The 13,740-nt window shown below is 40.1% G+C and overlaps 2 protein-coding genes across 7 annotated transcripts in view; both read right to left on the minus strand.

The window, feature by feature from the left end:
- The window catches only part of LOC310705058 (uncharacterized protein), a 261,167-nt gene that overhangs the window by 102,506 nt on the left and 144,921 nt on the right, over positions 1-13,740 (minus strand). For all 6 annotated transcript variants that reach the window (XM_083499392.1, XM_083499393.1, XM_083499388.1 and 3 more), the window contains one exon: positions 11,061-11,104. In XM_083499392.1, the coding sequence (XP_083355518.1) occupies positions 11,061-11,104 (44 nt within the window). The remainder of the gene's footprint in view (positions 1-11,060; positions 11,105-13,740) is intronic.
- Positions 964-11,990, minus strand: LOC310705350 (uncharacterized protein). Its single transcript, XM_083500031.1, has 2 exons — positions 11,837-11,990; positions 964-5,674 (listed from the first exon to the last, which is right to left on the minus strand). Exon 2 carries the CDS (start codon positions 5,430-5,432, stop codon positions 4,584-4,586), a length of 849 nt encoding a protein of 282 aa, XP_083356157.1. The 5' UTR covers positions 5,433-5,674; positions 11,837-11,990; the 3' UTR covers positions 964-4,583.

Here is a 13,740-nt window from a genome sequence, read left to right on the forward strand (position 1 = left end):
ACGTTGACCGATTTTTGAAAAAAAATGGATTACAAAAAATCTCTCAAGAAAACAAATTAATGTTGAACTATAAAATAACTGAACAGGAGGTAGAAGGTGCCATTCAGAATATGCAATTGGGTAAATCTCCAGGACCGGATGGACTGACTTCTAGATATTACAGATCTTTAAAAGAATGGCTAGTACAACCTTTGAAAGAGGTCTGCAACTAAATAATGGAGGGGAAAAGGGCACCAGAGTCGTGGAAAGAAGCATATATCACACTTGTACCGAAAACAGAGACTGAAAAGACGCAGATTAAGAACTATCGTCCCATATCACTGCTTAATGTGGATTACAAAATTTTTGCAGATACCATATTTTTCGCTCTATAACACGCACCTGACCATAACACGCACATCGTTTTTAGAGGAGGAAAACAAGGGAAAAAACATTCTGAATGAAACAGTGGATGTATCATTTTTGTGTTTCATGCTGTGGCCACAGACATGTGATCTGATGGTGAATTTGGGGTGACCCAATGCAAAAATCCTGAGAATTCCTGTGGATCCATGCTTTGTAACCACGTTTTTGCACCATTGCAGCCCCAGGCAACAGTGGGTGCGTGATTTCTTTGGTGCAGGCTGTAGCCTTGGACATGCTATGTGATCTGATGGTGAATTTGGGGTGACCCAATGCAAAGATCCTGAGAACCCCTGTGGATCCATGCTTTGTAACCACATTTTAAGTGGGGAGCGAAGGAAAAACAAAGAAGGGACATGAGAGGGGTGTGCAGAGAAGTAGCTGGCTAAGAATGCAGGAGAGGGATTTAACGGGAGGGAGGAAAGAAAGGCAAAAGTTTCTCCCCGCCCAAGCCAGCCATCTCTCTCTCTCTCTCTCTCTCTCTCTCTCTCCCTCTCTCTCCCTCCTGCCCCTCTCTCTCCCTCCCCCCCTCTCTCTCCCTCTCCCCCAGCAGCACCGGAGCACAGAGAGGAATTAGAAGGAAGACACTCTGCTTTCCCCTCTGCTTGCCTGGAGGGGAGGGGCTTTCCCTGCTCTTTGTTCCGTTTGAGCAAACACAGCAACGAAACAGAGAGGGTGGGCAGTAAGACCCTGAGGCAGAATGCAGGAAAGCAGCCGCTTCCTCTTTTCAGGTTTCCCTTCTCCGTGAAGCGCGATTTGATTTTTGCCTGATTTTTCGGCTCCAGGGACCACACATTCGCTCAATAACACGCACAGACATTTCCCCTTCCTTTTTAGGAGAAAAAATCTGTGTGTTATAGAGGGGAAAATACGGTATCTTGGCTAAAAGACTAAAAAAGAGTGTTAGTGGAATAGATACATAAAGACCAAGCAGGCTTTCTCCCAGGAAGACATTTATCTGACAATGTGAGAAACATAATTAACATTTTAGAGAAACTACAAGTGAATATAAACACTAAGGCAGTTTTAATATTTGTGGATGCGGAGAAAGCTTTTGACAACATTTCTTGGACTTTTATGAAAAAGAACTTACAGGGTATGGGGGTAGGCCAAGGTTTTGAAAACGGTATAAGTGCAATATATTCAGAGCAAAAGGCTAGATTAATTGTAAATAATGTGGTGACGGAAGAATTTAAGATAGAAAAATCTCCCCATTGCTTTTTATATCGGTTCTGGAGGTTTTGCTGAATATGATTAGAAGGGACCAGTTGGTTAAAGGTATACAGGTCGGAGCCAAACAGTACAAATTGAGAGCATTTGCAGATGATTTAGTATTGATGTTACAGGAGCCAGAATCTAGTACTAAAAGGGTCTTAGAACTGATTCAAGAATTTGGTCAGGTTGCAGGGTTTAAACTGAATAAGTAAAAAACCAAGGTTTTAGAGAAAAATTTAACACCAATAGAGAGAGAGAGGTTTCAGAATATGACAGGTTTAACAGTGGTTAAGAAAGTCAAATACTTGGGGATCAACATGACAGCAAAAAAATGGGAATTTATTTAAAGACAACTATGAAAAATGCTGGGTTGAAGTGAAAAAAGATTTAGAAATATGGTCAAATTTGAAGCTTTCACTGCTGGGTCATATCGCTGCTATAAAAATGAATGTATTGCCTAGAATGTTGTTTCTGTTTCAGGCATTGCAAATTGTGGACAAAATGGATTGTTTCAAGAAGTGGCAGAGAGATATTTCAAGATTTGTCTGGCAGGGCAAGAAGCCTAGAATAAAATTTAAAATATTAACAGATGCAAAGGAAAGAGGTGGATTTGCCCTGCCAGACTTTTAACTTTACTATGAATCAGCAGCTTTTTGCTGGTTGAAAGAATGGCTACTTCTTGAAAACACAGACATTTTTTATTTGGAAGGTTTTAACAATGTATTTGGATGGCATGCATATTTGTGGTATGATAAGGTCAAAGCGCATAAAGCATTTAAAAATCATATTGTTAGGAAAGCATTATTTAATGTTTGGATAAGATATAAGGATTTATTGGAAAATAAAACCCCAAGGTGGCTGTCACCGATGGAAGCAAAAGCTCAGAAAAACCTCAATATGGAGGTTAAATGGCCAAAATATTGTGAAATTCTGGAACAAGATGGAGATAGACTAAAACTGCAGAGTTTTGAGAAACTAAAGAACAAAGTGCGACTGGCTTCATTATTATTAGATAATGGAGGCATATAATTTGGACAAGAAAATTGGCTTCCAGGTGGAAAAAAATCAAAATTAGAGACAGAATTGCTAGAACCCAAAACTAAGATTTTGTCAAGGATGTATAACTTGCTGTTGAAATGGAATACTCAGGATGAAACGGTGAAATCTGTTATGATTAAATGGGCACAAGATGTTGGACACAATATTATGTTTGCTGACTGGGAACAGTTATGGACCACAGGTATGAAGTTTACGGCATGTAATGCCTTAAGAGAGAATATTATGAAAATGGTATACAGGTGGTACATGACCCCAGTCAAGCTTGCAAAAATCTATCACTTGCCCGATAATAAGTGTTGGAAATGTAAAGAAACTGAAGGTACATTCTTTCATCTTTCTTTCTCCTCATCCCCATCTTCTCTCAACCTTCCCTCTCCCCCATCTCAAATCCCCTCAGAAACGGCTCTTTATTTTCCCTCCAAAAGTGACTTCCGGGGTGGCGCCATCGGCAATGGCGGATTCCCTCTAACTTGGAGGGGACCAGCTCTGCAGAAATCGGGTCTGCACCGCTGGCACCACCCCCCTCTGGGTAGCCAATCAGAAAGAGGCTCTGGCCCTCTGGTGGAATGGTGAGGCACTGCACCCCCAGACTCTGCTCTGGCTCTGCTGTCCGTCACAGCAGCCAGCTGCCCCAGCAGGCCTTGCAATCTCCCCACCGCTTGAGCCGTCCTCCATTGTCTCCCAAGACAGACGGATGAGGAGAGAGCCATTCAGGGGCCACAGGAAAGGGGCATCAGGGGCCGACAGAGGCAAACTGGAGTGGGGAACCATCGCCGAAAGGATGCCTACCTCTCTTTTATTCTAAAAGATCACGCCACATATTTCCACGAGTGCTGGGTAGATTCCGGCAACAGTCTTCACAATTTATGTATTCAATAAACATTGGTCACGTGTCATAAAAGGAATACGGATTGTGTTCCCCCACCTTTTGGATACTTAAATTGTGATGCCCAGAACTGAACACAGTATTCTGGGTGGGGTCTGACCAAGGCAGAATAAAGTGGTACTATTCCTGCCCTTGATCTGATTCTGCCTTCTGCCACGTTGGCCTGTGCTCCCTGTTTGGTGTCGTCCCCAAATGTGATGAGCATCCTCTCAGTTCCTTCATCCAACTCATTCATAAAGACGATGAATGACAACGGGCCCAGGACTGAACCCTGCAGCACCCCTCTTGTCACTTTCCCCCAGGATGATGAGGAACCATGAAGGAGTCCTCTTTGGGCTTGGTCTGTCAAATCCACCAAACAGTTACCTTGTTCAGCCAAAATTTTACCAGCTTTCTCACAGAAAGATCATGGGGGACTTTCTCAAAAGCCTTACTGAAATCAAGATGCACTATTTCCACAGCTGTTCCCTGATCAACAAAGTTTGTAACTCCATCCAAAAAAAGGGGAGGAGAGATTTCTCTGGCTTGACTTGTTTTTGGGAAAGCCATGCTTTCATCCTGTATGTTTCTGTTGTGAAATCTTCAGATGGAGGGCACATAAATATTAAAAATGATAATAAATAAGGATATTGACAAGCTGAAACATGTGCAAAGGCAATTTATGTAATTATTTAATTTGTATACTACCCAACCCAGTGGTGCCAACTTGAATAAAACATTGGTGGGCGGCCAGGTAAGGCCTGCCTTGCACAATCACATGACGCATGCAGGTCATTGGAATGGCAATGCCTATCAACTGGGGGGGGTGGCCCCCTCAAATATATCATTGGGGGGCAAAATCCCCTCAGCCTCTAAAAGTCGACTCCTGTTCCCACAGGTCTAAGGATGGTTACAACATAAAAACAACAACATAAAAACACAAAATATACATCTGTAACCCCCCTCACTACCACATTTTAAAAGGGCATTAGATGTCAATCAGGCAAAGGCCTGGTTAACAAGGTGCCTATTTGCCTGGCTCCTAAAGCTGGATAATGGTTGTTCCAACCGTTGCATGAATTGTCTGATGAGAAGTGAGATAGGAGCCCTTAGTGAAGCTCTTTCCACATTCCACACACTGATAGGGTTTCTCCCCTGTATGAATTCTTTGATGGGAAGTGAGATAGGAGCTCATACTGAAGCTCTTTCCACATTCCATGCACTGATATGGTTTCTCCCCAGTATGAATTCTCTGATGGGAAGTGAGATAGTCGTTCCGACTGAAGCTCTTTCCACATTCCATGCACTGATATGGTTTCTCCCCTGTATGAATTCTCCGATGGGAAGTGAGATAGGAGCTCTGACTGAAACTCTTTCCACATTCCATGCACTGATATGGTTTCTCCTCTGTATGAATTCTCTGATGGGAAGTGAGATTGTAGCTCATACTAAAGCTCTTTCCACATTCCACACACTGATAGGGTTTCTCTCCTGAATGAATTCTCTGATGGGAAGTGAGAGAGGAGCTCTGACTGAAACTCTTTCCACATTCCACACACTGATAGGGTTTCTCCCCGGTATGAATTTTCTGATGGGAAGTTAGACTGATTCTCTGACTGAAGGTCTTTCCACATTCCAAGCACTGATAGGGTTTCTCCCCTGTATGAATTCTGTGATGGGAAGTGAGAGATGCACTATGACTGAAGCTCTTTCCACATTCCACACACTGATAGGGTTTCTCTCCTGAATGAATTCTCTGATGGGAAGTGAGAGAGGAGTTCTGACTGAAACTCTTTCCACATTCCACACACTGATAGGGTTTCTCTCCCGTATGAATTCTTCGATGGGAAGTGAGAGAGTCGTTCCGACTGAAGGTCTTTCCACATTCCATGCACTGATAGGGTTTCTCTCCTGTATGAATTCTCTGATGCTTAGTGAGATCAGAGCTCTGACTAAAGCTCTTTCCACATTCCACGCACTTATAGGGTTTCTTTCCAATGTGATTTCTTTGATGGGATGTAGAATGGGAGCTCTGACTGCAGCTCTCTCCACATTCCAAATTTTTGCATGGCTTCTCCTCTCCGGGGGTTTTGTCATGTTCATCCTTGTTCTTGTTTTCCAATTTATCAAAATCTGCAATGGAGACAAAAAAGGGATTAGAGCCTCAGGAACAAATCAAGAAGAACTGAAGGGAGTTGGGTCTTTGTTCATTGCCTTTGTTGGTTGTCATTAACCAACATTTTTATTCATATATTCTAATGGATTGTTGAATGTTGATTTGTTTGATATACAGTAGTGGCCAAAATTGTGGAAGCCTTTTGGGAAAAAAGTATATTTCAGATGTTTGATGCTTCGTAACACGACTTCGTTTAGAGTAATACCACAAAATTATGTATCAATGGAAAGATAATTTAATGAAGAATGTAATTATCTGTATTCTATCAAAAGTCATAGCGGAATAACCAGAAAAAGGAAGCACAACTTGCTTAGCTTGACTTTTGTCAGTGTGTTATGTTATACTGTGGAAAGTTGATATAAAATTTACAGATTGTATATTATTAAGAGAGAATTACATGAAAATGATGTATAGATGGTATATCACACCAGTGAAAATGGCAAAGATGTTTAAGAAAGAAAATAAGAGATGCTGGAGATGTCAAGAAAAGGAAGGAACATTTTATCATATGTGGTGGGAATGCAAATGCATTAAAAATATTGGGAAATGATATATAATGAACTGAAAAAAATGTTTAAAATGAGCTTTGGTAAACATCCTGAAGCCTTTCTGTTAGGTATCTCAAATCAAGAGCTGCCAAAAGAAAAATGGACATTATTTATGTATGCTACAACAGCGGCAAATATCTTGTCTGCACAAAATTGGAAGATGGAAGAAATACCATCAAAAGAACAAGGGTAAGAAAAACTGATGAATTATGCAGAATTGGCTAAGCTAACAGAGAAAGTACGAGAGAAGGACAAAAAGGATTTTAAAAGAGTTTGGGAACCATTTACAGGTTATTTGCAGAAAAAACAACTGGCAGGGTCTGAATAAACGTTCACAACTTTATTATAGTAACAGAAATTTTAGCAAAATGATAAGGGAATTTACTTTTACATAAAGCAGGACACAATAAATAAAACTAAATAACTCAGTAGAGGGGGAGTTGAGGGAAGTCCGGAGAACGGAAGGGAGAACATTTGTATATAACATGATGATTGAGATATTTTTATTTGTTATAAAATTCAATAAATATTCATTTTTAAAAAAGAAGATTGAGGAAAACTTAACCAAAGCTGGCCTTTCTATATTTGTGAAGAGGTATAAGGAGACTTCCGGGTTGGCGCCATCGGTAATGGCGGACTCCCTCTGACTTGGAGGGACCAGCTTGGCGGGAATCAGGTCAGTACCGCTACGGCGAAGCGGGGACCCTCTAAAAATCACAGGCGGGTGAAGCCTGTGAGCGTGGGACTCGGCGGGCACCCTTTGCGCCCCCCCAACTCGTAAGGAAACCCGATTGTGGGCTCCGGAGCGAAGCGGGGCGAGTGGTGCGGTGCTGTGAGTCAACTACTTCTTCCGCGGAGCGAAGCCGCACAGCTGTTACCGGAGAGCGCTGACTTTTTCCTGTGACAATTCGACTACAAAAGCAACTATCCGTGAGTAGGATAAATTGAAAAATTGAAGCAAAAAAAAAAAAAAAGGTTTAATTCGGCAACGAAGCGGGGAGGCATAAACAGTAAGTTCGCCTTCCGTTTCTTGTAAATAGACTAAAGCAAAGAAGCTGCAAGCTAAAGCCTTGGTTTTTTACTTATTCAGTTTAAACCCTGCAACCTGACCAAATTCTTGAATCAGTTCTAAGACCCTTTTAGTACTAGATTCTGGCTCCTGTAACGTCAATACTAAATCATCTGCAAATGCTCTCAATTTGTACTGTTTGGCTCCGACCTGTATACCTTTAACCAACTGGTCCCTTCTAATCATATTCAGCAAAACCTCCAGAACCGATATAAAAAGCAATGGGGAGATTGGGCAACCTTGTCGTGTCCCTTTTTCTATCTTAAATTCTTCCATCACCACATTATTTACAATTAATCAAGCCTTTTGCTCTGAATATATTGCACTTATACCGTTTTCAAAACCTTGGCCTACCCCCATACCCTGTAAGTTCTTTTTCATAAAAGTCCAAGAAATGTTGTCAAAAGAAATGTTGTCAATTTGGATTTAGTTGACATTTGGAGAACAAAGAACCCCTTGGGTAGAGAGGGAACTTTTTTTCTCTGAAGCCAAAATGACATGGACAAGAATTGACAAATTTGGGTAACTAGAGGACTGGCTCCAAAGACAAGAAAAGTGGAAATTTGTTGACGGAAATGACTGGCAGATTCCGAGAACAGGGAGAAGAGTCGGTGGAAGAAGACTGGAAGAAATTTAAAGACTATTTACAGAAATATTGCAAAATTAATGAATGTTAGAATGATGTTGGATTGAAATTAAGTGGTTTCTAGCTGTAATGGTATAAAAGAATATGAAAAAAATGGTTTTTTAATAGGCAAAAATTTAATGCTATAATAATAGATTAAGATTAAAGATCAGGATAAAATAAGGAGGGAAAGGAATTGCTGAACTAATAAATTGAACTGGAATACAAAAAAGGGAGGTATGAGGAGGCCCGGGAAACAAGTAAATGAAAGATAAGTGATGAAAAGATTGAATTGTTTTTAACTATTTTTATTTTGTATTTTGTATTTTTTCTTTTTCATTTTGTAATATTGTAAAAACCTTAATAAATATTTATAAAAATAAAAAAAGAAAAGTGGAAATTTGCCCTAAAACTTGCTCCGACCATAATGCTGTAAAGATGGAGATGAAACTAACACCAATTGGCTCTTTCAGATGGAGGATGAATGACACCTTGTTTAGGGACGAAGAGGTGATTAAGAAGGCCCAAAAAACCTTGAGAGACTATTTGAGATAAATATGAATACTACTGTTGAAAAAAGAGTAATCTGGGATGCAAGTAAAGCGGTCATGAGAGGGTTCCTGATACAACAGAATGCAATAAAGAAGAGAACTCAAAACGAGAAGAAAGACAAAATTTTGGAGAAAATAAAGGAAGGTGAGAAGAAACTGAGAGCAAAACCAAAGTCGCAAGAGATTTTGAGAGAAATAAAGTTATATCAAGTACAATATATGAAAATGATGAACCAGGAAATAGAATGGAAAATTAAACAGATGAGACAAAAGACATTTGAGTCGGCTAATAAATGTGGAAAATTGCTGGCCTGGCAAATGAAAAAAAGACAAAAACTCAACACTATTACAAATTTGGAAGTGGAAGGAAAGAATATACAGAACCCAGTGGAGATTAGAAATTGTTTCCAGAGGTACTTTAAGCAACTATATACACAAGGGCCACAGAAAGAAATTGACATAGATCGATTTTTGAAAATAAATGGACTACAAAAAATCTCTCAAGAAAACAAGCTAATGTTGAATTATAAAATAACTGAACAGGAGGTAGAAGGTGCCATCCGGAATATGCAATTGGGTAAATCTCCAGGGCCGGACAGCTTAACTTCAAGATACTATAGATCTTTGAAAAGTTGGATAATACAACCACTAAAAGAAGTTTGCAATGAAATTTTGGAAGGGAAAAAAGCACCAGAGTCGTGGAAGGAAGCTTACATTACACTTATACCGAAAACTGAGTCTGAGAAGACACAGCTTAAGAATTGCTGCCCCATATCTCTGCTTAATGTGGATTATAAAATTTTCGCAGATATTTTGGCTAAAAGATTAAAAAAAGTACTAGTGGAAGAGATACATAAAGATCAAGCAGGCTTTCTCCCGGGCAGACACTTGTCTGATAATACGAGAAACAGAATTAACATTTTAGAGAAATTACAAGTGAATATTAACACCAAGGCTGTTTTGATATTTGTGGACGCGGAGAAAGCATTTGACAATATTTCCTGGAGTTTTATGAAGAACCTACAGGGGATGGGGGTTGGTCAAGGTTTTGGAAATGGTATAAGTGCAATATACTCTGAACAAAAGGCTAAACTAATTGTTAATAATGTGGTGACAGAGGAATTTAAGATAGAGAAAGGGACACGACAAGGTTGCCCAATTTCCCCATTGCTTTTTATATCGGTCCTGGAGGTCCTGTTAAATATGATTAGAAGGGACCAATTGGTTAAGGGTATACAAGTCGGAGCCAAACAGTACAAATTGAAAGCATTTGCGGATGACTTAGTATTGACATTACAGGAGCCAGAATCTAGTACTAAAAGAGTATTGGAACTGACTCAAGAATTTGGTCAGGCCGCAAGATTTAAGTTGAATAAGTTAAAAACCAAGGTTTTAGAGAAAAATCTAACAGTGATTGAGAGAGAGAGGTTTCAGAGGGAGACAGGTTTAACTTTGGTTAAGAAAGTGAAATACCTGGGGGTTAATATGACTGCTAAGAATGTGAATTTATTTAAAGATAACTATGAACAATGCTGGACGGAAGTGAAAAAAGATTTACAAATTTGAAGCTTTCATTGCTAGGCCGTATTGCTGCGATAAAAATGAATGTATTGCCAAGAATGTTGTTTTTGTTTCAAACTTTGCAAATTTTGGATAAAATGGACTGTTTCAAGAAGTGGCAGAGAGATATTTCTAGATTTGTCTGGCAGGGCAAGAAGCCCAGAATAAAATTTAAAATACTAACGGATGCAAAAGAAAGAGGTAGATTTGCCCTGCCAGACCTTGAACTTTATTATGAATCAGCCACATTTTGCTGGCTGAAAGAATGGCTGCTTCTTGAAAACACAGACATTTTGGATTTAGAAGGTTTTAATAATGTATTTAATAATGCATGCATATTTGTGGTATGATAAGGTCAAAGCACATAAAGCATTTAAAAATAATATTGTCAGGAAAGCACTGTTTAATGTCTGGACAAGATATAAGGACCTACTTGAAAATAAAACCCCAAGGTGGTTGTCACCGATGGAAGCGAAGGCTCAGAAAAACCTCAATATGGAGGCCAAATGGCCGAAATATTGGGAAATTCTGGAACAAGAGGGAGATAAATTGAAATTGCAGCGCTTTGAAAAACTAAAAAATAAAGTGCGAGTTTGGCTTCATTATTATCAAATAATGGAGGCATACAATTTGGACAAGAAAATTGGCTTCCAGGTGGAAAAATCAAAATTGGAAACAGAACTGTTAGATCCTAAAACTAAGACTTTGTCAAGGATGTATAACTTGCTGTTGAAATGGAATACTCAGGATGAAACGGTGAAATCTGCTATGATTAAATGGGCACAAGATGTTGGACATAACATTATGATAGCTGACTGGGAACAGTTATGGACCACCGGTATGAAGTTTACGGCATGCAATGTCTTAAGAGAGAATATTATGAAAACGATATACAGGTGGTACATGACACCAATCAAGCTTGCAAAAATTTATCATTTGCCCGATAATAAATGTTGGAAATGTAAAGAAACTGAAGGTACATTCTTTCACCTTTGGTGGACGTGCCCAAGGATCAAGGCTTTCTGGGAGATGATCTATAATGAAATGAAAAAGGTATTTAGGTATACCTTCCTGAAGAAACCAGAGGTCTTCCTCCTGGGCATGGTCGGCCAATTGGTGCTAAAGAAGGACAGAACTTTCTTTATGTATGCAACAACAGCAGCAAGAATACTTATTGCAAAGTATTGGAAGACACAAGATCTACCCACCCTGGAAGAATGGCAGATGAAGGTGATGAACTATATGGAACTGGCGGAAATGACTGGCAGAATCCGAGACCAGGGAGAAGAGTCGGTGGAAGAAGATTGGAAGAAATTTAAAGACTATCTACAGAAATATTGTAAAATTAATGAATGTTAGAATGATGTTGGATAAGAAGTTAAGTGGTTTTAGCAGCAATGTTACAAAGGAGTATGCAAAAATGGATTGCTAACATGTGAGAATCTAAAGTTATAATACATTAAGATAATGGATTAAGATAAAAATAAAGAGGGAAAGGATTTGCTGATTTAACTAACTGAACTGGAATACAAAAAAGGGAGGTGTGAGGAGGTCAGGGAAACAAGTAAATGAAAGACAAGATATGGAAAGATTGATTTGTTTTTAATTGTTTTATTTTTCTGTATCCTGTATTTTCTTTGTTTCTTTTTTTTACTCATTTTCTTATTATTGTAATTTTTTTTTGAAACTTAAAAAAAAAAGGAGACTCCCATGGACTGCAAGATCAAACCTATGCATTCCGAAGGAAATCAGCCCTGAGTGCTCACTGGAAGGACAGATCCTGAAGCTGAGGCTCCAATACTTTGGCCACCTCCTGAGAAGAGAAGACTCCCTGGAAAAGACCCTGATGTTGGAAAAGATGGTAAAGGCAGGTAAAGGTGCACAACAGCAAGTGACGATCGAAGAATGAAGAGACTGTGCCTACAGGACAGAAGAAAATCATCTGGGTGTTTACAAGATGACATGGGGCAATGGAAGGTGACGTTGAGTGCAAGGACTGATCTAAATGCTAGAATTCCAAGGGAAAAGCCATTATCTCTCAAGCCAAGGTGGAAAAGATTAAACTGGGCTAAAACCCACGGTAACTGGACAGCGGAAGAATGGGACAGTGTTATTTGGAGTGATGAGACCCAAATCTCCTTGCTTGGTAGTGAGGGCATGAAATACGCGAGGAGGAGAATCGGAGAAGATTTACATCCTACTTGCATTACACCGACTGTGAAACACTCAGTTAGCGTTATGATCTGGGGTTGTATGACAGCAAAAGGCAGAATTTGTGTCATTAATGGGAACGTCAATGCCCCCAAATACATAAATCAAATACTTGAGCCTGAACTGAAGCGTTCTGAATGGGAAATCCTATTCCACTGCTGGAATGGCCTGGGAATAGGCCAAGCGAAATGAGGGGATGAGGGACCAACTCCCTTCTCTTGCCATTGCCTTCCGTTAAGAGTTTGGGTGTAATCCTTGACGCCTCCCTTTCCAGGTTACAGCAACAGCCAAGGCAACATTTTCCCACCTTTGCCACATCAAGCAGTTAGTCCCTTACCTTTCCTGCCCCGATCTGGCCACAGTGATCCATGCGACGGTCACCTCCAGGCTTGACTACTGTAATTCGCTCTATGCGGGGCTGCCCTTGAAGCTGTCCCAGAAACTCCAGCGGGTGCAGAATGCTGCAGCGAGGCTCCTCACGGGGTCTCTGCCATAGGAGCATATTCACCCAGTGCTTTTCAAGCTGCACTGGCTCCCGGTGGAGTACAGGGTCAGATTTAAGGTGCTGCTTTTGACCTTTCAAGCCCTTCACGGCCTACGACCCTCGTACCTATGGGACCGCCTCTCCCGGTATGCCCCACGGAGAGCCTCAAGGTCCATAAATAGCAACACCCTAGTGGTCCAGGGCCCTAAGGAAATTAGATTGGCTTCAACCAGAGCCAGGGCCTTTTCAACTCTGGCTCCGGTTTGGTGGAACGCTCTGCCTCATGAGACCAGGGCCCTGCAGGATCTGATTTCTTTCCGAAGGGCCTGTAAGACAGAGTTGTTCCACCTGGCCTTTGGCTTAGAATCAGTTTGATTCCCTCCCCCTCTTTCTTTTTCCTTTCTCCTCCCTTGAAGAGGCTGCATCCTAATGTTTTAATGTTGTATCTTAATCTTTTAAATTGTATTTTAATCAACTTGTTTTTATTATTGGTTGTTAGCCACCCTGAGCCCGGTCTTGGCTGGGGAGGCCGGGGTATGAATAAATTATTATTATTATTATTATTATTATTATTATTATTATTATTATTATTATTATTTCCATCTTGGTTTCACATTATCACAGCTGCAGAACTAAAAAACTTGCTTCACTCCATGAGAAGGCGTTGTAAGGCCGGAATTAAAGCTAAAGGTTATCGAAGTCAGTATTAATTGACATGGTGAGAATTTCTGTATATCTCCTTTTTTCTATGTGTTTCACATTTCTTTTTTATGACTGCTGTTCTAATAAATACTCCTTCATAAAAGTTATTGCATTGCATTCCTCATTAAATTATCTTTCCTATGGTATTACTCCCAAAAAAGTGGTGTTATGAGCCATCAAACCTCGGAAACACACTTTTTAAAAAGTTTCCACGATTTTAGCCACTAATGCATTTTTTATATGGGATCAGATGGTTATTATTAATGTTTCATG

This window comes from Podarcis liolepis, assembly GCF_965112155.1.
Source record: "Podarcis liolepis genome assembly, chromosome: 4".
Taxonomy (NCBI): domain Eukaryota; kingdom Metazoa; phylum Chordata; class Lepidosauria; order Squamata; family Lacertidae; genus Podarcis; species Podarcis liolepis.